This window comes from Poromitra crassiceps, assembly GCF_964638095.1.
Source record: "Poromitra crassiceps genome assembly, chromosome: 5".
In the NCBI taxonomy this organism is placed as follows: domain Eukaryota; kingdom Metazoa; phylum Chordata; class Actinopteri; order Beryciformes; family Melamphaidae; genus Poromitra; species Poromitra crassiceps.
This window is the reverse complement of record NC_139642.1, coordinates 33,765,474-33,787,507: the sequence shown is the minus strand read 5'-3', so window position 1 is coordinate 33,787,507 and position 22,034 is coordinate 33,765,474. Positions and strand designations below refer to the sequence as shown.

Below are 22,034 nucleotides of genomic sequence, written 5' to 3'. Positions count from 1 at the left end.
GAGGCACTTTCATTTCGGCGTCCGTGTTAACAGGGGAGACCGATCAGACCGGCCGCAGCGCATTGCCTCGCATCGTGATGCGTGCAGCGAGAGTTTTGGCGTTGTGTCTATTTTTGACGTGTGACGCGAGTGGCCGTGTGCAGCCAAGCATGAAGTCAATACAAGTTGTGACTGGAGCGGGGCAAAACAGAACAAGGCGTGGAGCCAAACCGAGAGCTGGTGTGGATGGAAAAGGCTCTTGCTCGATGCTTCTGTGACGCGCTGCTTCGGAGATGCTTCTGGTGTGAACCAAGCGTAAGGGTAAATCTGTGACAGGACAACACATGATCTTACTCAAGTCAACTGAGACCTTGAGCTTTATGATCTTGGCTTTAGGGTGTCATTGCTCAAAGTGGAGAGGCCGGTCAGCAGTGTTTACCTGTCCGCTTCCTGTCTGTCAACAGTGTTTTCCTGTCTGCGGCAGCACTCTTCCTGGTCAGCCATGTGCTCCTGCTGCTTTTAGTCCTGCTGGGATAGCGACGAGACAAGGTGCGGGACAACCTATCTCCATCTTCACTCTCCTCGCCTTCACTGTTGGATTCCTCCTCCTCTTCACTGTCACTCTCAGGCACTGACAATAAAAAGATACCATTTCAGGGATGTGATTGAGACTGTTTTTAGGTTGTGTATTAAGTTTAGGTTGTGTTCTTGTGGACGCTCAACTTGGAATAAGATCAAACAATTCAAGATTTTATCTGCAATTAAGACTTATCACATCCTGACCTTTTTTCCTATTCTTGGCCCCATTGTTTCTTGTAACTCTTGTTTTCCCTCTGGTCTCTCTGCTTCGATGACGCCTTGAGGAACCTGGACGTTTCTCCTCCTCTGACTCGCTGTCACTCTCAGACTCTGAAGTAGAAAAACATCAGTAAACATCAACGCTTTTTACTTGATTCCAATCCTGACTGGTAAATTTCTGATGCCTCTCATACAGAAGTAAGAACAGTAGAGAGTAAGCCGAGACATTACAGGCTCCATGGCATTATTACTACAATGTTCAAGACACTTCAGTCCTCTATAAATGTTTGAGAGGTTTGAGAACTGTATTTAGGTAGGATTGGATGACAATATGCTTCATCCAAATTGTGTTAGTACAAATTATACTTATTCTTTCATTACTTCATGCCACAAATCAGTGTGGGTAATTTTTTATACTAATTTGTCATTAGTATTACCGATATGTCTACCTGAAGACAACCTAGTATAACATAACATAATATATTATACTAGTGGAGAATCTTACTGCTAAATAATTTGGTATATAATGAAAGAACATATTGATCAGCAGGCATTATGGTGGAAAAGTTGTACAGTAGCAACATGGGAAAGGGCTCCATTGTACCTGGTGTTGAGGAAGCAGCTTTGGAGCCCATGTCGTCCTCAGAGGAGCTGTGGCCCGAGCTGCGGCCTCGACTCCTCCTGACTCGCTCGGGAACAGACACTTTGGCTGAGGTAGATTTGCTCACTGACGTCGACTCCACCTTTTCCTGAGTTTTGACAGCAGCCCGCTTATGACTTGAGAAATGAGGAAAAACTTTAAATCAGACAATGACATACGTACATTCCAGGAGAAAGAGCACTTTTAAGACATTTGCTTTATTAGCTAGTGTAAAGTGGAGAGGATAGGAAAGAAATGTCAAACAACAAAGGTCTTTAGCCATTATTTGAACCCATGACCTTGTGATTACATAGTATGCCACATGAGCCACCAAAGCATCCATCGGTGGGAATTTTGTTCCTTGCACAATTGATAATCCATTTCTATGGTGAACAACAATATAAAGTGAGGAGAGGTGGAGAACTGCAGCAGACCTTGGGGCGTTGGTGCCGGTGGCAGGCTGATCATGCTGCTGCATTTTCTTCCGGAACCGCTGGCTGCGACGGAGCCTCTCACTGCTCTTGACAGCAGTTTTGTACTCAGATATGACTGTTCTGATTTTCTCCTCGAAGAAGGCAGAGAGCCGCAAGGTCATACTGTAAATCTACGACAGAAAGAATAGAGAAGATGGAGTAATAAAGATATACTAGCCAAAATCTTTTTCAACCAGGAAATGTAACCCCTGAATTCATGGCAATCGACTTTTCCTTGCAATACTAAGTTTACATTTATGAGATGGACTCCCACACTGGGGGAGAATCTCAACTAGCTCTCGTACCTTAGAGCGTTTGTTGGGAGTGTAGGCTTTAGCATTGGCAAATATTAGCCGGGTGTCTTTGCACAGCTCCACTGGATTCTCATAGTGGTCTTGGTCCAGGGTCCTCTTCACCGTGCCAAAGTCCATTGGTGCATCAATGATGTTATGGTAGTCCTGGAGACGCACACACAACATGATTTAGGCGTAATCATTTACAATACATTGGAATAAAAAAAAAAAAACAATATGACTTCACTTCAGTCAGAACAAGTCACTCCCCATCTTACATGGTAGGCTGAAAATTCATCTTTTCATTAAATATATTGTGTCCCATATGTTGTCCTCATTGAATCACTTTATGCTGTAGTACTCACCATGGGCGTACCTTTCGTTTGAACATTGTGAACAGCAATTATCTATGCTCTCAATGCTATTCTCTGCTGTGAGACTGTGTATGCTGCAGCATGCTCGCCAATAGCCAATGAGAGTCGAGCATGCTGCATGACACGCCCAAAACCATAGAGAACTGTGTGTTGGCATCAGCCAGGCAGCGGAGCTGAGAGGCTCGCTCAGACAGAGATTTACGCATTGAGTCTGATCTTTCTCCGAGACCAATAAATGCCGTAAAAATCATCGAAAAAGCTCACCAACAGATACAAAAACATGAGCATATATTGTGTTTAATGTACATACAAAGAACTGCCGCCATCAGACTTTTGAAACACGCATTTAAAAAAAATCTGTATTTGTCTCTCCCTGGAGCTCGAGGTCGCGCCCCGACCCGCTCCTCAACTGCACTCCGAATGTGGGCACTTGGCAACAGCTGAGTTGCGCTGGAATTTTCTCTGGAGCCCAATAGCAAGTCACAGTCCCTGAGCTGGCAAATTCCGAATGACACAGCGCATGTGCGAGTATCGTCTCAGGCTGGGGAGGGGGGCGGCATTTTTTAAAGCTCAGATTTGACAGACAACTGAGAGCTTCTTTATAGTTGTTTATTCATTTTTATGACCAAATTTGAACATAGTGAGCCCTAAGTACCGCCGACTCCAACCTCAGGAAAGAGTAAAAACAGGGAAATGGCAATATTTAGGATTTGGATTGAAACTAATGTCTACAACTTTTTGATGCTCACAATTAGGCACATAAGACCCTAAATTACATTGCCAGGGTTTTGAAGGTTAGTTAGCAAACGTAGCAGTAATTTCATGACCATGGGAATCCTGACTATATACTGAATATGAACATGTCTGTCTGCTTCTCTCTGCCTCAATGACTGATACTTCCTACATGAAGTTCACATTTCAGCAACATTTGGTATTTTATCCGGAGTAGTTTAATGTAACCCATGCACAAATCAAATAAGAGAATTCTGTTAATTGCTTCACTCACTTCAACTGCCCTCTCCCTGCCTCCTGTGGTATCCTGAAGGAAGGAATTATGGGTTACCCAACAAATAACTACAATTATACAACAGTTAGTTCCGGTCGAGCAATTTGATTGGACAAGAGGCATTTCATGAGTGCTGATATTCAGTATAACCGCACCGGGACGCTTGACTGTATTTATCACTCCTCTTCACAGCTGTTCTAATGTAACTTTGATTAGAAGCAATCTGGAGCACATGGTCAAACTTGAGCAATTTAATAATTTAATAAGTCTGTTGTTTGCACCTTTATTAAATTGCTCAAGTTTGACCGTGTGCTCCAGATTGCTTCTTTCATTCATGTTCACTCAGTCCCCCTTCTGATTGGCACCGGTTTGACATAGTTCGTCAGCTGAAGCGTGGATTTTCCCTCTTTGTAACCTTGAATAGGTTGGGCTCAGTGTTTTTCTGTAGCGACAGTGATATGGATACATTTGACCTTAATAATGTGAACTGTAAGCTGAAATTGTGCTAACCTAACAGTAGCTAGCTTAGCTAGCTTGCAGTCTTGAAACAGTTTACCTGCTTGGCAACACTTGGTAGCGTTAGGTTAGTGCAATCCTGAAGGAACCGTTTTTGTTGGCAGAGACAAATAACAGACAAAAATAATTTGTTGTCTCAAATTACTTAAAAAATACTATTATTTGATTAATAGCATTTACAACTGTTGTATAAAAGCAATACCACATGCACGGTTGTGCTGTCGTACTGGGTAGCAGCATGGCTATGATTATCGCCGGCCAAATCGCTGTGTTGATATACAATACAACAGCACTCTCATGTGATATTGTTTAATTAGGTGACCATTGTCATCAGTGCTTGTGGTCAGACTGAATTGAATAAATGCATTCCAGCCATAGACCTAACTTCCAAACTTTTAGATTTCTTTTTTGTAGGATATTAAGGAAAGTTTGGAAGTTAAACTTTCCTTAATATCCTAAAAAATATATACCGGTATATATATAACTCAGACTAGACTGAAATGTCTCATGTTCATGTTGGAAACATGAACATAAATGTTGTGGGGACCACAAATAGACTGCTAGTAACCTCTAGCGGACTTGGGACAGAAACCTCAAGTGCAGTCACGTGACTCTGGTGGGATGTGAAGGTTGACTATCAAGGGCCACGTTCTGGCCTCGCCCTGGTCCTTGGCTTAACTGTGAGGATTTTAGGCACCAATGCCATGTATGATGGCTGTTACCAGTTTTCCTATTCTTCCAGACAATTTGGAAGGAAACATACCAAGTCTCTTTTCTGTTCTAAAAATAATTTGTGTGGCAAAATAGAGACTGTTGAAATCTAAAGTCCACTTGGTATTCAGTTTCCGCCCCAGGTCAACATCTACAGATCCCCCGAGCGTGTCATGTTGACTTACCGGATAGTTTGCTGGATCCACAGGACGCCTGAAGGGCTCCGAGTCCTCACACTCCAACATGTAGCTGAGCAGACCTTTGCACTGTTCCTTCCAGGCATCTCTATCTGGCAAAACCTCAGCTGAGCGCTGGGGAGCGCAAGGAGGGAGAAAGTCAATCATCATGGCATGACATGAAGCACACTACCTTTATAGAAGCTTTCTCATAGTCCTCAAGCCCTCAACTGGAAAAGAAAATAATTTAATTTATTTCAGGGATAACATCAACCATTGCAACGTGGTGAGTAGTAAAAAAAACAAGAACCCGGAGAAAATGTCCAATGAGAGACTTTGTGCTTTATCAACATACTGGCTGCACAATAGAATCATTGTTTTCTCCAAAATGCTTGAATGTCCTGTCCAGAGGTCACGTTAACAGAATATTTTCTGTCATTGACTTTTTTTTCCTTTACAATGACAGAAAAATCTGAAGTCCATCTGTCATTTTGACAGATTACACTGAGGGGGATCTACTCTGTAATTCACAGGCAACACTGTCAATAACCACATACCACCTGTAGAAACCCCCAGTGTCCAGCTGGTGGCGATATTTGAGCTCACTCTCAATGCATGACCCGTCTAGTGGGCTTGAGCCAAGCTATCACAAAATGTCACGAGTATCCGAAGTTTCTTTAGAAAGACTTGTGATGTGGTTGATAAAAGAGATGAAAAAAGAGGCAGGGTTAGATTTCAAACACTTTTCAAGGACAATTACATTTAGCAGACGCTTTTATTCAAAGCGACTTACAATAGCGCACTTTGTCAACAGTAGTGAAATGAACTGTGCAACACGGTCTCCGTCAGCTAAGACTTTAAAAGGAATAAAGTAGCATAAAGTAACAATAATAAAGTGGCAAGGACAAATTATTTCAAAATTACAGGCCAATAATTCACAGAGATGTTCACATATATCAGTCTTGTAAGTCCTCTAATGTAATGTAATGTAATGTAATGTATTTATTTCCAGTCATGCTCACACATCAGAAATAATCATTAACACTCAACATAAACTCAAAGCAATCTTGAAATCCTCAGTAATCAACTGGATCATATTTGTGATTTTCAAAACTTTCCCCTCATAGGATTCCTCATGACTTTTTCTCTCTCATTTAGAACATATTGAGGACACAAAATCCATTCAGTTTGGTTTTGTTGCAATTAATGAGAGGTTGACCCAATTTGTATGGTAAAATGCCTGGACTGTAAGTGATCTTAAGACCTAGGGGACCAGCAATGACAACGCAGCGTGGGGAATACCTACTGTACTTACACTATGTCTTGTGATGGAGCCCCTAGCATAAGAATTTCACCCATGTACTAAATATCTTGAATCTTGAAGAGTGATACTATAGTTGGGAAGAAAGTGTATCGAGCTTGGCACAGCAATTTTGAGATGACTGAGCGCACAAGGCTCAAACTTAGAGATTCCGGCAGACTAAACTCAAGCACCTTTAAGGACCTCTTTATAAATCCAAGCACTTTTTAATTTTTTTAAATCAAGCACTTTCCAGACCCGTGGCAACCATGAAGAGGGATTGATGCAGTGGAGGATGAAGGACAAGCAAGCAATGCTGATAACCTTAATAATAATAAAATAATTGATTGCACTTATATAGCGCCTTTCTAGGTACTCAAAGGATTTAACATATCAGATCCGGGGGTGGGGGGGACTCAACTCATCCACCACCGATGTGTAGCACCCAACTGGGTGATGCATGGCAGTCAGTTTACACCAGAACGCTCACCACACATCAGCTATCATGCTGGAGAGTTGAGGACCGAATGTACCAATTAAGTAATGAGGGATGATTAGGTGGCCATGATTGAAGGAAGGCCTGTGTGGGAATTTAGCCAGGGCGCCAGTACACCCCTACTCTTGCGAAGAGTGCCGATGGGATCTTTAATGACCACAGGACCTTGATTTACATAATCCGAAGGACAGTGCTCACACACAGGACAGAGTCCCTATCTCTGGCCTGGGGGCATTGGGGAAATAAGTCATGAGACCAGAGGGAAGTGCACCTCCTACTGGTCCTCCAACACCACTTCCAGCACCAGTCTCCCAACAAGGAGTAGCCACAGCCAGACCTGCTTAGCTTCCCCAGGAAAGCCAGTAATATAATGCAGGAGCCACTGGTGCTGACCTTAATCAGCCAGCGGCAGCTAACGATGTGGAGCCTGCGGAGCCTGCAAGTGGCATCAAAGACGTCAACAAGACGGATTACGGGCTTCTGTGGGAGCAGGAGTTCACATGGCTGAGGAGGGAAGATGGCAAAATGTTCTCCGATATCTGTAGAAAAGCTAACATGCTGAATGGATTTGTCCGAGGGTGCACTAGTATGCAGAAATTGGTACTGAATTTGAAAACTGCTAGTAAATAGGCCATTTCATTATCATAAAAAAGATGGGTAATAATAAATTATGACAGAATTTGTATGACGAGAAAGACTAACGTAACCTCTGGTTCTGTCCTCCTTTTTGTATGCTGTGTGACTGTAAACTTAACAAGTTTTCTCTGTCTATTCTGTTTACCTGACGCAGTCTGTGTCCAGAGGAGGTGCCTGGTGCCTCTGTATCGTCATCCTGTGGACAATATTAAAATTCAGATCAGTTTATCCCAAACAACACACTCTCTGCTCTGTAATAAACATTTAAGTCCAGGCTGAGCAATAAGACCCAATGATCCATGAAATTTCATTGTTGGGGCCACCACACATAACTAAAGGAAAGATCGCCTTACTAATAATGAACCACCCGCTTTTTTATCTCTCATATCAGAATAATATGTACGACCTTTACTGGAGTATGCTGCCCCCATCTGGAATGCTGGCATCACACAAGCTCTTTCATCCCAATTGGAGCGGGTACAGAAGAGGGCCTGTCGCATCATCCTCGGCCCCAACTATGACCACTACTCAACCGCCCTGTTAAAGCTAGGGCTCACTGACCTGGCTTCCCGACGTGAGCAGATCTGTCTGTCATTTGCCCAAAACCTCCAAACCTCCCAATTCGCCAACTGGCTACCCCCAACACGTCTGCAGATCTCTGGCCGTATAACCCGGAACTGTCATAAACTGAACAATCCCCTCACAAAAACACGCCGCCATCAGAACTCTCCCATACCATATCTGACTAGACTCCTGAACCAACATATTATCCCATAACATGTCCTGTTGATTTAGTTTGCTCTTGTCTATGCCTGAAGTCCCATTTTAGTTATGTGCTGTTTTGAATTTTTAACTTGTGTCGATGTCTGCTTTTTAACCTGTAAATTGGTAATTAATTCAGCCTACGGACTGCTATATGCCAATAAAGTACTACTACTACTACTACTACTACTACATAATCAGAATCAGCTTTATTGGCCAAGTATGTACACATTTGATTCCGGGTTGCTTTGCTCTCAAAATACTCGCATACAGGAAAAAAAAAGGTTATATGCGTGCTTGCCCATATAGAGACCATAGAGAACGCATTGCCGTGGCATGCCTGCAGCTGCTTAAAGTGAAAGTGAATGAGAGCGAATGTGACCTCAACCTGTATCTAAAGGGACTGTATAGACCCGCAGCATCTAGCAGCAGGACATGACACAACAAATAATAGACCTCATTCAAATGTGAAATAAATAAGAAATGAACAAAGTATAGCTGTATTCATTAAGCCAACTTTACCTCATCATCTTCATCATCCATCTCATCAACAGCATTGTAAAGCTCCATGATATCTGTGCAGCTCGGATTACTGAGGAAACAAGGAAAGATTTGTCAACTTTAAATCTGAAAAGGGATTATATGTGAATATTATTCTGTGTGTGCTTTGGGTATAATGAACAATTCCCTCGAGTGACCCACATTTTCAAATATTTCTTTTTTTTGCTACCCAAAGTTGATTTTGCAGGTTTGCATGTACCGTATTTGTTAAACTGGAGGCTACTAGATTACTAGCCTGAAGAGTTTAGTTGAGCCCCATATGTTGTTGGTAGTTATAAACTTTGACACCATAACATAGCCAGTGAGGTGATGGTGCATAATTCTCCAGTGCAAATATAAGGGGCCCAGTTTAAATCACCCTGTGACCCGCTTGTGTTTTGCTATGTCACATTTTTTGAAAAACACTAGTCTAGACAAGAACACATGAGTGGAACGTACTTGACAAACTTTTGGAGGACATTCGTGATGATTTTTGCCGAGTGGGCAATCTTGCTCCTTGGCTCGTTGAAAGTGCGGGCGTTGTGTACAATGTACCTGGCATCCCAAATTAATGCTGATAGGCGCCTGTGGACCATCAGAGGTGAGTAAGTACATGCAGCACATACCATCACCTTCACACATGCTGTTACCGTGCATACAAACTTGACTTTCATTGGTGAAGACTGATCTTAACATCAAGGAAGACAATGGCTACAATTGCTAGTTTCCAACAGACGCAGTTGTCATTTTTCCACCCAGATGTTTAATCTGTGCACCCATGGGTGTGTGGTCTTAAAATGAGGTGTGGTCAGGCACATTGCTATATTGAGGGAGCAGAAAGCGATTGCACCATTTACAAAAAAGTAAACTAAAAAACAAACTAAAAAAGGAGCAGCTTTTTAGCAGCGGCGGGCGCGGCCCCCGCTGCTTCAAAATAATATGAAATGTCATTAAGTCAGGGCGGCTACTTTAAAGTATCTAAAATATAAGACAGCTTTGATTTGTCTGACTCTTTTCGGTCACAGCATTATTCCATTTGTGTTATTTATAGTTTGGATGTCTTTACTATTCTAAATGGTTAAAAAAAAACAGTCAAACCTTTTGACTGGTAGTGTATCTTAAGATGGATATATGCAAATGTTCTAGGAGAGTAACATTACTTTAAGTATAACTGGCCAAGAAAAGGAGCACAAAGTTACAGACGGTAATACATTCCTGTGGGTGACAATTTGGCTGATAGCATTGGAATTGGCCTGCAGCAGTAACCGTCACAACACTTGCCAATTATTCACAATCATTTGACCCTGCTTTGTTTGAGATCGAACGCTTGTACTTGGCAGAAAGACAGAGTGTTCAGAAGTATGGGACTAACCTGTAGAACCTGTTGATGAGTCGGAGTCTGATGGTGCCCAGGTCGGTGGGGTAGGCGATCACAGTGCAGTAGGTGGGATACTGGGCAATGTCTACAGGACCAGAGAAGGGAGCTGCAATCTCTGTTGCAGAAACACAAAGGTCGAGTTTTATTATGATAAAAATTGTGTCCTTGAAGAATGTTTAACTGTGTGTGTGTGTGTGTGTGTGTGTGTGTGTGTGTGTGTGTGTGTGTGTGTGTGTGTGTGTGTGTGTGTGTGTGTGTGTGTGTGTGTAAGTAAGTGAAAATAAATGAGCAAACGTGTGAGTGACTGAGTTTGTGTGGGAATGAATAAGTATACATGTGCCAGGTAGCTGTCTCAAAAGGCCACATTTTGACTTGGGCATGCTATATCATGGAAGTCTCAAAACACATGGTCCCCAGAAAAATCCACACCAGCTATGTAAGGAAAAAAATTCCTCCAAACGAGTCCTTTTGACCTCCGTAACTTTGTGACATTACAAAGTCATTTAATTTGCCCGCTTACAACTTACAACAATTTGCCAACTGACTGCAGAAGACCAAACCTTGTTGTCTGTAGCATATCTAGGCAGTATGGAAAAATGTTCAGATAATCAACTGCACCAACCATGGATCTATCTTAACAGATCAGGATCAGAGGTCCGTCCCCTTCAAAACAGTTCAGTTCATTACTGAGGTGAGAGACACAGCAGATAGAGAAGTCCCACAGAGGCTGGATTAGATTTTTTTTAATTTCCAACAGAATTCATAACCTTCTTTTAAAGCCCCATGAGACATGTTTCATACAGCTTTAAAAGAAATAGCATACAATGGGACCTTTAAGATAGGGATCTCTCTTTTAATGCAACCTGGAACAATTTTACAACATAAAGAAACAAACTGTCAAAAATCAGCCTATTTCTGATTGAATACAGGGAATGAAAATTCTGAAGCTACAAATGGGAAGAAAAACATGGACATGACTAGCCAAATTGTATTTATTAAATGGCTGTGATTAAAACAAAATATGTGGTATTAACTGCATTTGTGTATAATGCGCATGTCCTGTTCTTACGCTTGGTTCACACACCACAAGCATCTCAGAAGCAGCGCTTCACAGAAGCTTCCAGCAGGAGCCTTGCCATTCACACCAGAATCACTCCGTTTTGCTCCACGCCTCGCTCTGTTTTGCCCGGCACTGCCCTGCCCCCGCTCACAACTTGCATTGACTTCATGCCTGGCTGCTCGCGTGCAGCACGCTGCACACTTGAAAAATAGACCAGAAGCTGAAACCATCACTGCAGCACGCGTGCAGCGCGTGGCGAGGCAAAGCGCTGCGGCTGGTGTGATCGGTCTCGCCTGTTAACAAGGACGCTGAAACTATATTTATCCCCATGGGGAAATTCATCCTCTGCATTTGACCCATCCTCTACTAGGAACCTTCCTAGAACTATGAACAGTGGTCACTGGGCAGCCACAGTGCAGCGCCCGGGGACCAACTCCAGTTCTTTCACCATTGCCTTGGTCAGGGGCACCGACATGATTCTTAACCATAACATATATGTCAGTGATGGTGGGAGGAAACCGGAGCACCCGGAGGAAACCCACACAAACACGGGGAGAACATGCAACCTCCACACAGAAAGGACCTGGGACGGACTGGGGTTCGAACCCGGGACCTTCTTGCTGTGAGGCAATAGTGCTAACCATTGAGCCACCGTAGGATTGGCGTATGGTGTGTTCGGCCCTTTAGAGTGGACATCTGGGTCAAACTTACTGTGACCAACTGTAAGTAATACAACATAGGAAAATCTAATTTCATTGCATCAAAATGAAAATTCTAAAAAATAACCCTATGGTGCGAACATTTTAAGGCCTTTTAAGACTTTCTCCAGACTTTTAAAAGACCTACAGATACCATGGTGTGAGTGAGCGAGTGAGCAAAAAAGAGAGGGGTTAAAAAATGTCTGTGTGCGTACACACCGACAGCGATGAGTTGGCTGATGGCAGTGGAGATGCGCTCACACGCTTCATCCCGGCTCCTCTCGCCCCACTCCCCTGGCAGTGTTTTGTACATCAGCTCGCTCATCTCCTCTGCCGTCACTGGGATGCTCCCTCCCTCTGTCTCTGGCTGCTGGGCTGTAAGGAAGAAGAATAGAGAGGCAGGAAAAGTGATTATTCACTGAAGGTAAGCAACTTCTGTTAGTTTGAAAAAAAATTGTCGACCCCGGTACAGTTTTAATTACTTAACTTCAAGCCCTGACAGAGCTTAAAATAATTTATTTTTAACTCCATGATGCACTGGAAATATCTCAATGTGACATCACACTATGTTTAGCAAATTATCTGTGGAAAAAAGAAAAAAAAAATCCAATAGCTGTTTTCTTGCGTCAATTTATCCTTTATGGCGACTGAATCCCAATGTTCTGTATTCTCCATGTCTTAGAGAACAGCTTTGATATATTCTTTGAGAGTGGTTTATTTGAAGGAAGTTATATGACACGTGTAATTACTTGTTTATAAACACGGTTTTACACAGAAGCACAAAGTATAATGTGACCCCAATACTGTGTGTAGACAACAGTACTGGAGTCACATTATACTATACTAGTAGGTATGGTTTGTGTATGTGACAGCAATAACCAGATGTTAATAATTACCATCATCTGGAATAGCTTCCAGATCCCAAGGACTCAGCTTCTCAGTTTCCCCATTGTCCCATCTGGTGACATAAAAATTACCGTAGTTGTAAGACATATTCCCAGAGTCGACAGTTCGGCAACACTTCTAGTGCCATGCTTTTGGTTTTCAACAATCCTAAAAGACATTAGTCAGACAGGGTATCAAAAAAAAGCATACTCTTAGTAGCATACATCTTTTTGATTTTGATAAATATCATTTTCAAGGCATCAATAAGTGTCAAACTGCTTCAAAAGTATGGATTTCTATGATAGGATCTCAGATTTTCTACAAGATTATGGGTGTTTTTTAGGCAAATACGTTGGCCATGATCTAATTCTATTTGGGGGTAAATGACCAACATTACACATTATACTAACAGTACATTATAAACCATGCTTTCATCCAACAATATACGGTATATATATATATATATATATATATATACCGTAATTTCCGCACTATAAGCCGCACCGGAGTATAAGCCGCAGCAGCAAAATTGCCTGTTTGTTACATATATAAGCCGCACCGGACTATAAGCCGCAGGTGTTTTAATGTTTTTTTTTGTTTTTTTTAATTGTGTTTTAATGTTTAATTACCATATGTAAGGGTTCATGCACAGAGGGGATTGTCGGGAAAGAGATGGCTGTTTGAGGAAGCTCCCATTTATTAACATTTCAACAAAACAACATAACACAACACCACCTGTGTTTTTTTTTACAGTGCACACAGTGTCCGCGGTGTGGTGAAAAGAGGGCAAGAGAGGAAATTAAAACAGAAGTGGATTTATAGTTAGAAAGAGTGCTAAAAAAGAGAGAATTCCGTTTTTTTTCCCCCCGAAAAAATCCATAGATAAGCCACACCGTTATATAAGCCGCAGGGCCAAAAAACGGGGGAAAAGCCGCGGCTTATAGTCCGAAATTTACGGTATATATATTAGGGGTGGGGGGTAAAATCGATACACCATAGTATCGCGATATTTTGCCTGACGATATTGTATCGATATTTGGACGCCAAGTATCGATATTTTATTTTTATTTTTTTTTGCAGGCCATGCCATGCCAGGCCACCGGGCATCTGCCCGAAGCGCCCGATGTTGCAGTCCGCGCCTGCAGTGGCGTATTGAGTGAGTCCAGAGAAGCTTAATAATGTAGCCTAGGTGTGGGGCAAAAACAAAACAAAACAAAAAAACACTACATGTTTTACTTCCGGTGAGGTCAAGGAAAAGGTAGGAAAAGGAGTTAGACAATATATCTAAATATTCAAAATATATCGCAATATTCAATATATCGCAATATCGGCGATATCGCAATACTATCGTATCGTGACTCAAGTATCGTTTTAGTATCGTATCGTGGGCATCTGGTGATTCCCACCCCTAATATATATATATATATAAAAAGCATGGGCTGAAAACCAGCATCTAATTTGAAGCATTGGAATTGGTATGCCATCAGAACACTTGCACCATTACCCATCCCAGACATATGCGTCTTTTCCCACCTGACTTTGAAGCATTGGAAGTGACTGTCAGGGTATTCCAGCTGATAGGGCTCCTGACAGACGATGGTCCCAAACCACCAGGCGTCATCTATCACCGAGCGGAACCTGTCCCCTGCACAACAAAGTATGACCAAGTTCAGGCGGACGAGGAAAAATGTATGACACCATACAGAGTGAAACTCAATATGTACAATGTATATTTCCAAACACACTTTGTAGGCACCCTGTCATCACGTGAAATTCTACTATGATGATAAAGGTCAAATCATCCTTTGTGTGTGTGTGTGTGTGTATAAAAGGCAGAGGACAAAGAAAGCGTGTGTGACAGGATATTCTTACAAAAGTCATGGTGGTAATGTTGCCAACGGAGTGCTGAGGGGATCAGAAATGCCACATGTACTTTTATTGGATAATATACTGAATGTGCCGAAGGAAATACTTGGGTCTTGAGATGTCGTATATGCATGTAGACCAGGGATGCGCAACTTTGATGATGAGAGAGGGGGCCACTCCCCCCCACCTCACTATCAGAGGGCCAGATAGTGCACTTCCACCAGAAGGATACCGTAACGCCATCACTCAAATACTCAATAATAGCTACTAATGTGATGAAAAGAACAAAATACAGGTAATCAAAGTTTATAAAACAAACATTTATATTTTTCATATTCAAATGCCTTTAGTAAGGGTTGGGCTACCCTATCGCAAAATGCTACCTTTTCTCTAAAGGGGAGACTCAAGGGCACCCATAGAACCCATTCAGAAATCTTGAGGTGAGAGGACCCCTTTGAAATCGGCCATGCCAGGTTTCCCCTCCCAAAATGTAGCCTAAATTTGGAGCGATATTTTGCCCCCTTGCCGACAAGCTAGGATGACATGGTTGGTACTAATGGATACCTTAGGTCTTCTAGTTTCATATGGTACCAGAAACTTTCCTGGCTTTAAAACTAAGCCTGCTGCAGTCAGCCATTTGCTTTGTATAACTGAAATCGGGAGATTAACGTGAGAAATTACCAATCGGGAGCACAGTGGGAGAAAGGGTTAAAAATAGGGATACTCCCACGAAAATTGGGAGTGTTGGCAGGTATGTGACATGCTTTCTGTGTTTTCCCCCTACAAAATAACCTGGTAAACCATCCTGATCACGTGAACTCACATTCTGTTTCCTTGAATTCCTTCTATGGATCCGTCTGGCCTTCAGCCCAGGGCGGCCATTTTCAGAAATTCCAATGTCCACGGGCCAATCAAGGACCTGCCTCATAGTTGACATTGTAACCGGCCAAACTGGCAAAACAGTAATGGCGGCTCCCATGGCTCTGCAGCTCCCGAAGCAATGAGCAGTAACGTTAACGGTCGTTGAGTTTACACAGCCGTTAAGTGCTATTATTGCAGAAATAGACCCAATGATAATTAAACAAGAACAAGTGTAGGCTATGTACCAGCGGAGTTTCTCTGAAGAAAAGACGTTTTCGCCGTTCTTCTGAGTGGATTTGGATTTGACTGGATCCAACGCTGATTGGCTGAAGGACTGGATTTGGCTACACTGATTGGCTGAAAGAGTTGTCTGTCAAAATTAGTACTCCGACCCACTGAAATTACTGTGGACTGGTTGGAGTCCAGAGTGATACGTAGAGCGAAACAGAATGTGAGATCACATTAAGAGGATGGTTTTTAACAGGCTACAAAAACACACACGCTATAGTGATTTTTTTAATTGCACATCAACTTTGAAGTTAATAAATTCAGTACTGGGGAGAATTATCGCAGTATGCGAATTTGTGTCTTTTATACTAATGAAACAGTCAGAGGCGTATCGCACAAACTCACTTGCTCGCCAGTTTCTACGGAGTGCATCGTCGTAATTTTGCCTCAACACCAGGAAATCTATCACATCTGGCATGTCGTGGTACCTGTAGAGGTGTGCACAGTCACATTAATGGTTTACAAGGTCTCACAGTAAATACTGACACACATGATAAAACAATTCCAGTTAAGTCTGGACAGTACACTATATTACTTTGCATTTCAAGAATTTCATTGAAAAATGCTATACATCCATAAAAAAAGAAAGAAATTATGCCTTCATCAGTATTTAAAAAAATAAAGGGGATTCTATCCTCAAAAATAACTTATGAGCACAAGTCTCAAGGTGACTTGTAACTTTAATGGCAAACTGATGTGCTGCATTAGACCTAGCTATTGCTTACTTGACAGAGAAGGACTTGTCGGTGATTTTTCCAGTGCCGTGGTCAATAAGTGTCAGCTTCAGACAGCACAATGTCGGAGGGCACACTTCATATTTGATCCCAGTGATCTTCACAAACTCTTGGTCCTGGTAAACAAATAGAAGACTTTCCAGTACATTTGCCCTTACAATTTTGAGGTGGTGTGAAGGATTCTGGTAAAAATCTCCACATTTGGGACTAAACTGTTATAATTCTACACACTATCATTTTCAGGCAGTGAGAGTGCCCTCTATGGGTTCAAACCTGCCCCCCCCCCCCTCCAAAATCGCCAATTCTGTCCACCGTTACGTCACAGCGAACACTCCCTTTCCCACCCATGTGGTCATTAGCTAACGCCAGAGCCATATAATAGAAGAGTTGCAACATCTCCATTCACTCCAATGGACCCATTTTTAGCGAGGGTTAAGCAGGGCTGTCCGTTTGTGATGTACTTTTGAAAGGGTAGGATGTTTAAAGAATCAAATTGTATATTATCAGCTTTATTTTATGTATTGTAGCACGAGCCCCCTTCCTGGCTAATAGAGCTGGGGCAATGCAAGGCATTGTGGGGATAATCATGATCTGCTCTGGTACTGTGGCTAATGCTAGCTGTTAGCTGTGGACTAACGTTAGTTACATGGCAGTAAAACGCCACTGAATGACCAGTTTGATATAACTTTCAACTATTTCGAGTCACTGTTTCCATACAAGCCCACCAGCGTTGGCTAGTTGTTGATATTTATAACGATATTGTAGCTCTAATATAACTTTTCTTGACACGGACAAATTGTCATGGCACCGTTTCCGGTAAATATTTCCGGTGTGAGCACAGACAAAGAGTATAGTGAGACAAGAGTAGACGCTCTTCTGCTTCTTTCACAACAATGCGCCTGCAGTCAATTTGCATTGGAATAACTAGCAGGTAGAATCGGCTGCCTTTTTTTTTTTTTATCAAACAGCATGCCGTTTTGCCAGAAATCTGCGGGGAATTGAAAATGGGGTGGGTGGGAAATTATTATTTATGGGGGGGATGTTTCTCAAGGCTGTATAGGAACCCTGCCTATCTTGTTACAGTATTAGGCTTAGTCTTACCCGCAGCTCCATCTTCTTCCAGGGTTGTTTGTCTAGGTTGATGGGGTACAGTTCAGTTCTGTTCACTGCCTCAACATAAGCCTCGTGGCCCTGCCGGAAGTATATCACCTGAAAGACACAGAGCAATTCAGACCTCATCAGGGATGTGATCAGGAATAGAAAGAAGTTAAAGAAAAAGTGATCTTCCATTAGAAATGAGTGGGAGGTTGTGTGGGGGGGATCCCTTCCAGCATCACACAAAGCTTTTGGTGGATGTGTTTAGCCGAAATGCCATAGAGTGTACTTTTGGCATGAATGACCCAAGCAAGAGCCAAACCCTAGCAATGTAAATGCTGTGCTGTATCCAAGCGTGTGGACTAGCCTACATCCATATTTAAAATAAGCAAACAGTATGAATTGTTCCTTCTAAATGTTACGCTCCTGTTTCCCATTCCTCCCAATCTAGACTGTTGAAATTGTCAAAAGCATATTACATAATTAATCACACATGTTTATATTTCATTACTTCTTTCTCTTTTGTTTTGGCTTATTTGTAGCTTCTAATCCATTTAGATTTTCCCCACTGAATCCTGTTTTGCTGCTGCAGACCTTCCCCACGGGGATGAATAAAGTTTCATCTCATTGCTGTATGGTGTGTGACCTCCTGGTAAAATGTCAAGGAAAACTGATCCAAGGGGAAATCAATTAGCTTCTGAAATTACTTATGTTGGAGGCCGACATAGAAATACATACACACAAATACAAATACATACAACACAAATATTGATTTTTTTTACCAAATAAGTATGGATTTTTCTTTCTCAAATGAAGAGAATGTGGCACTACACCAGTATCATATTGCATGATATCACATACCTCATCACCCATTTGAGGGACAAAAGGAGACTTCCTGGGAGTGACATCAGTGATCCACGCTGAGGGTCTGAACTCGTTGGACACTTCTCGGTTGATGGACGGCCGGGGCTTAGGCCGCTGGTCGGAGAAGCAAGATAGAAAAGCCTGTTTATACTCATTGCTACACTAAACATCTTCCCTGTCATTGTACAGGTGTGCCTCTGTGAGATCTGCATTACTTTCCAAGAGGATGGTCTGAATATCACATTAAGACCTGATGCAGCATTTGCATGTATATCCCTTTAAGACCTGATGCAGCATCTGCGTTCTTCTCCCTTTCAGCAAAGATACTTTAGGAGGTCGTTTTCAAACGTGACTTAGGTTCTTAGAATGCTTTTCTAGAGGGCGCCTTAGGTCTTAATGGGATATATAGAAGGATTTAGCACACAACATGGAGCAGATATACCCTGAACAGTAACACCTCAAGCACAGTGCAATACAAAAAGGTGGTGTGAAAATATGGAAATGTAATTACATCTCTCTCTGGCAATGTCTGTAATAAAAATCCTTAAAAATCACATTCAGTGACATAAATCACCAGTTTAGATTCAGACAGTGACACAGCAGTATTACAGTTGTGTTGTCATGCAGTGTGTTGACCAACTAACCCTGGGTGTCCTGCTTTTTTCTTTCTTGGCCTTCTGTTTGCTTTTCTTCCCGGGTTTTTCTTCCTCGTCACTCTGCTGCTTCTCCTCCTCTTCCTCATTCTCTTCCTCCTCCTCTTCCGAGCTGCTGAGTCGGCGGTGTGCCCGTTTCCGTGAATACAAGGGGGTGGATGGCTGCAAGTTGATACCAGCATCTGCTGTCCAGTCGGAGTACTCACTGGATGTGTGGCTGTCCAGAGAACAAAAAGCAATATGAAAACCAGATACCTCTAAATAACTTAAATTCTGTTTATTTAACAAGGCATAACGTAGAAAATGATTGTTCAATCCGCCGTAGATGTGGGCATCTACAGGCATTTACACGCCCCCGGTAAAATCGTCAGAGGATACATTACATTACATTACGTCATTTAGCAGACGCCTTTGTCCAAAGCGACTTACAATATATAAGGATACAGCACTTAAAAAAAAAAGATTTTTATTATCCTACTATAAATGAAGGAAAATCTGTCCGTCTGTCTGTGAAACTTTTATCACCACAGTGAGTAGGCCAATCAATCAGAAACGGCACATGGGTATTGAGTATTGGCATATGCAGGGACTGACCAAGCAGAAATTTGTATTTCCCCACATTTAAGCTGTTTTAGCATTTATGCCTTTGATTTGTGTTATGGCCCATCTTCCCAATGGGTTGGCCAATCAATCTGAAAGTGGGCATTGGCCTTAAGCATGGGCTTAGGCATTAAGGCAGGAACCGATAATCGCATCCTCGGAAGTCTGTAAGTATGTGGCGTGCACATCCCCGGCGGGTATGGACTAGTTATTCTTTATTTATTTCTTCAAATAATTTCGGACTCCTAGGACATGGGTCAGACCCCACTTTGGGAACCACTTCTCTAAACAAGTTACAACAAATGCTAAGAATTGTTTGCTAATACTCGTTGACTCCAGTCTGGCATATAGAGAGCGTTCTACTAGTTGACTCCAGTCTGGCATATAGAGAGCGTTCTACTAGTTGACTCCAGTCTGGCATATAGAGAGCGTTCTACTAGTTGACTCCAGTCTGGCATATAGAGAGCGTTATACTAGTTGACTCCAGTCTGGCATATAGAGAGCGTTCTACCTTGAGCAGTCACTCTTCCATTCCTCCTCATCATTGGAGGAGTCCAGTTCACTGCCCTCCATGTCATTGTCCTCCTGGGGAGATGAAAATGAAAAAGGTGTTAAAAATCCAAAAAGGGGCATCAGTCAGATTTGAAGAATACCATGAGTGCTTCGGTGCCATGATAGTACACATGCATAATCCATCTGGCAGGGACATGTGTTGAACATGTGGCGCACCTCTGAGGTTGCAGTCTCCTCTCCTTCTTCACACGACAAGTCAATGAACTCCAGCCCTTCGCCGCTATGCGGGCCGAACAGAGCTTCGTGCCTCTGCTTCTTGCGGGCCTGCGCTCGCTTCGTGGAGGGAAGCTCGTCATCTGACTCATCCTAGGAAAACACATCGGACTCAAATCAACCATGATACCAAGAAAAAGAAGGTACAGTAACAGCTGAACACAAACCGCGAAATTGGAAACAACAGAACCCAGTCATCTCCAATTAGAAATGAATGTGAACATTCCTACAGAATGCACCGTTTATGCTATCAAAATTAATTCAACTGCAAATGACAGCACTTTTTACGTTAACATTTTTACATGGATTATTATATCAGTATTTGGAAATACTGATACAATAATTACTAATATTCAAAAACTTATGAAATGCTCAGCTGAGAGGGCTATTTGAGTTAAGGAACATTAAACATACTCGACAGCTGCCGTAGGCAACGCGTCTCTTCTTTGCATTGTACAGAGTGATCTCCTCCTCTCCTTTGAGGGCCCGGATGTCCTCCTGGCCCCTAGGACACAATTGACATATTGGTTAAAACAAGAATATTTACACAAAGGAAGGAGCACTCAAATCAAGCACCAATGGCATTTTAAGCTCTCAGCAGATTCCAACAATGTGTCTGGGTTTAAACAATGGCAATGACACTACCATTTGTCTCCTCATGAATGCCATTATGGAAGCTAAGCTGCATTCACATTCTCATAAAGCCTTCTTATCTGAGTCAATACCCTTTCATCCTTGAAGCAAGGGCATGTTAGGGAGTTGAATTAAAACCTACAAGAGCAAAAAAAGTCACAATAAAAAAAATCAACCAATAATATCCAACGGTGTTTTTCAAATCACAATATATAATATCTACCGTAAGTGTTTTTCAAATCACAATATTGCTCCTTTAGAGGTACGATACAAAGGAAACAAATGTTGTGTTTTTGACCATCTCAATGGTCACAAATGTTGTGTTTTTGACCATCTCAATTAGGGCAGGTGATCACAAACATGCCAATTATCTATATCAATGCAGACAACAAAAGGTGGACAGATACTGAAAAGCTTCAAGATATTGGACTCTTACCCTGAGATCTTAATTTCCACAAGCCTTTATTGAGAAAATCAATTGAACAGGGTCGGTTTTTATTTAGAAAAACGGTGGCCAGCAACAGCAACACCGCTATGTTGGATGTGTACCTGTAACCGCTGCATGCAAGTTCAGGCACCACCACCCTGCGCCTCCAGGCTTGCAGGTCTCTCTCGGTGGCCATCTGGCTGCGAGGAGCGTTCTGGTGCATCTGTCGGACGCCCTCCACCTGCCCGCTGCGACGCAGACCCACATTGGGGGGCGACTGTACCTCCGCCCGATCATTCACTGACACTGCAAACGAGGAGAGATAAAAATGTCTGTTACTTTCTTTGGTCAGCGAGACTCCATCAGGACATTGTGTGAAGCTTACTAAAGCTGTGCTATCAGACTCAGTGGAGAGTCTCTGGAGCTGGTAGGGATTCAGTGTCTTCACGAGGAGACCTGTTGTAAGTCGGGTCTCTGGTTTGATGGCCCTGACACAGTGGGCTGAC

At 42.4% G+C, this 22,034-nt stretch overlaps 1 protein-coding gene across 1 annotated transcript in view; it reads right to left on the bottom strand.

The window, feature by feature from the left end:
* brwd1 (bromodomain and WD repeat domain containing 1) overlaps positions 1–22,034 on the bottom strand; it is a 42,109-nt gene that overhangs the window by 5,029 nt on the left and 15,046 nt on the right. The window contains exons 20-42 of the mRNA XM_083637839.1: positions 21,651–21,834; positions 20,883–20,973; positions 20,412–20,561; positions 20,194–20,267; positions 19,074–19,299; positions 18,427–18,543; positions 17,572–17,679; positions 16,462–16,586; positions 16,082–16,164; positions 14,255–14,366; positions 12,733–12,794; positions 12,056–12,211; positions 10,073–10,193; positions 9,160–9,285; positions 8,683–8,752; positions 7,544–7,594; positions 4,976–5,101; positions 3,564–3,596; positions 2,196–2,348; positions 1,852–2,021; positions 1,382–1,554; positions 763–888; positions 419–610 (exon numbers count right to left, since the gene is read on the bottom strand). Of these exons, the coding sequence (XP_083493965.1) occupies positions 419–610; positions 763–888; positions 1,382–1,554; positions 1,852–2,021; positions 2,196–2,348; positions 3,564–3,596; positions 4,976–5,101; positions 7,544–7,594; positions 8,683–8,752; positions 9,160–9,285; positions 10,073–10,193; positions 12,056–12,211; positions 12,733–12,794; positions 14,255–14,366; positions 16,082–16,164; positions 16,462–16,586; positions 17,572–17,679; positions 18,427–18,543; positions 19,074–19,299; positions 20,194–20,267; positions 20,412–20,561; positions 20,883–20,973; positions 21,651–21,834 (2,829 nt within the window). The remainder of the gene's footprint in view (positions 1–418; positions 611–762; positions 889–1,381; positions 1,555–1,851; positions 2,022–2,195; positions 2,349–3,563; positions 3,597–4,975; positions 5,102–7,543; positions 7,595–8,682; positions 8,753–9,159; positions 9,286–10,072; positions 10,194–12,055; positions 12,212–12,732; positions 12,795–14,254; positions 14,367–16,081; positions 16,165–16,461; positions 16,587–17,571; positions 17,680–18,426; positions 18,544–19,073; positions 19,300–20,193; positions 20,268–20,411; positions 20,562–20,882; positions 20,974–21,650; positions 21,835–22,034) is intronic.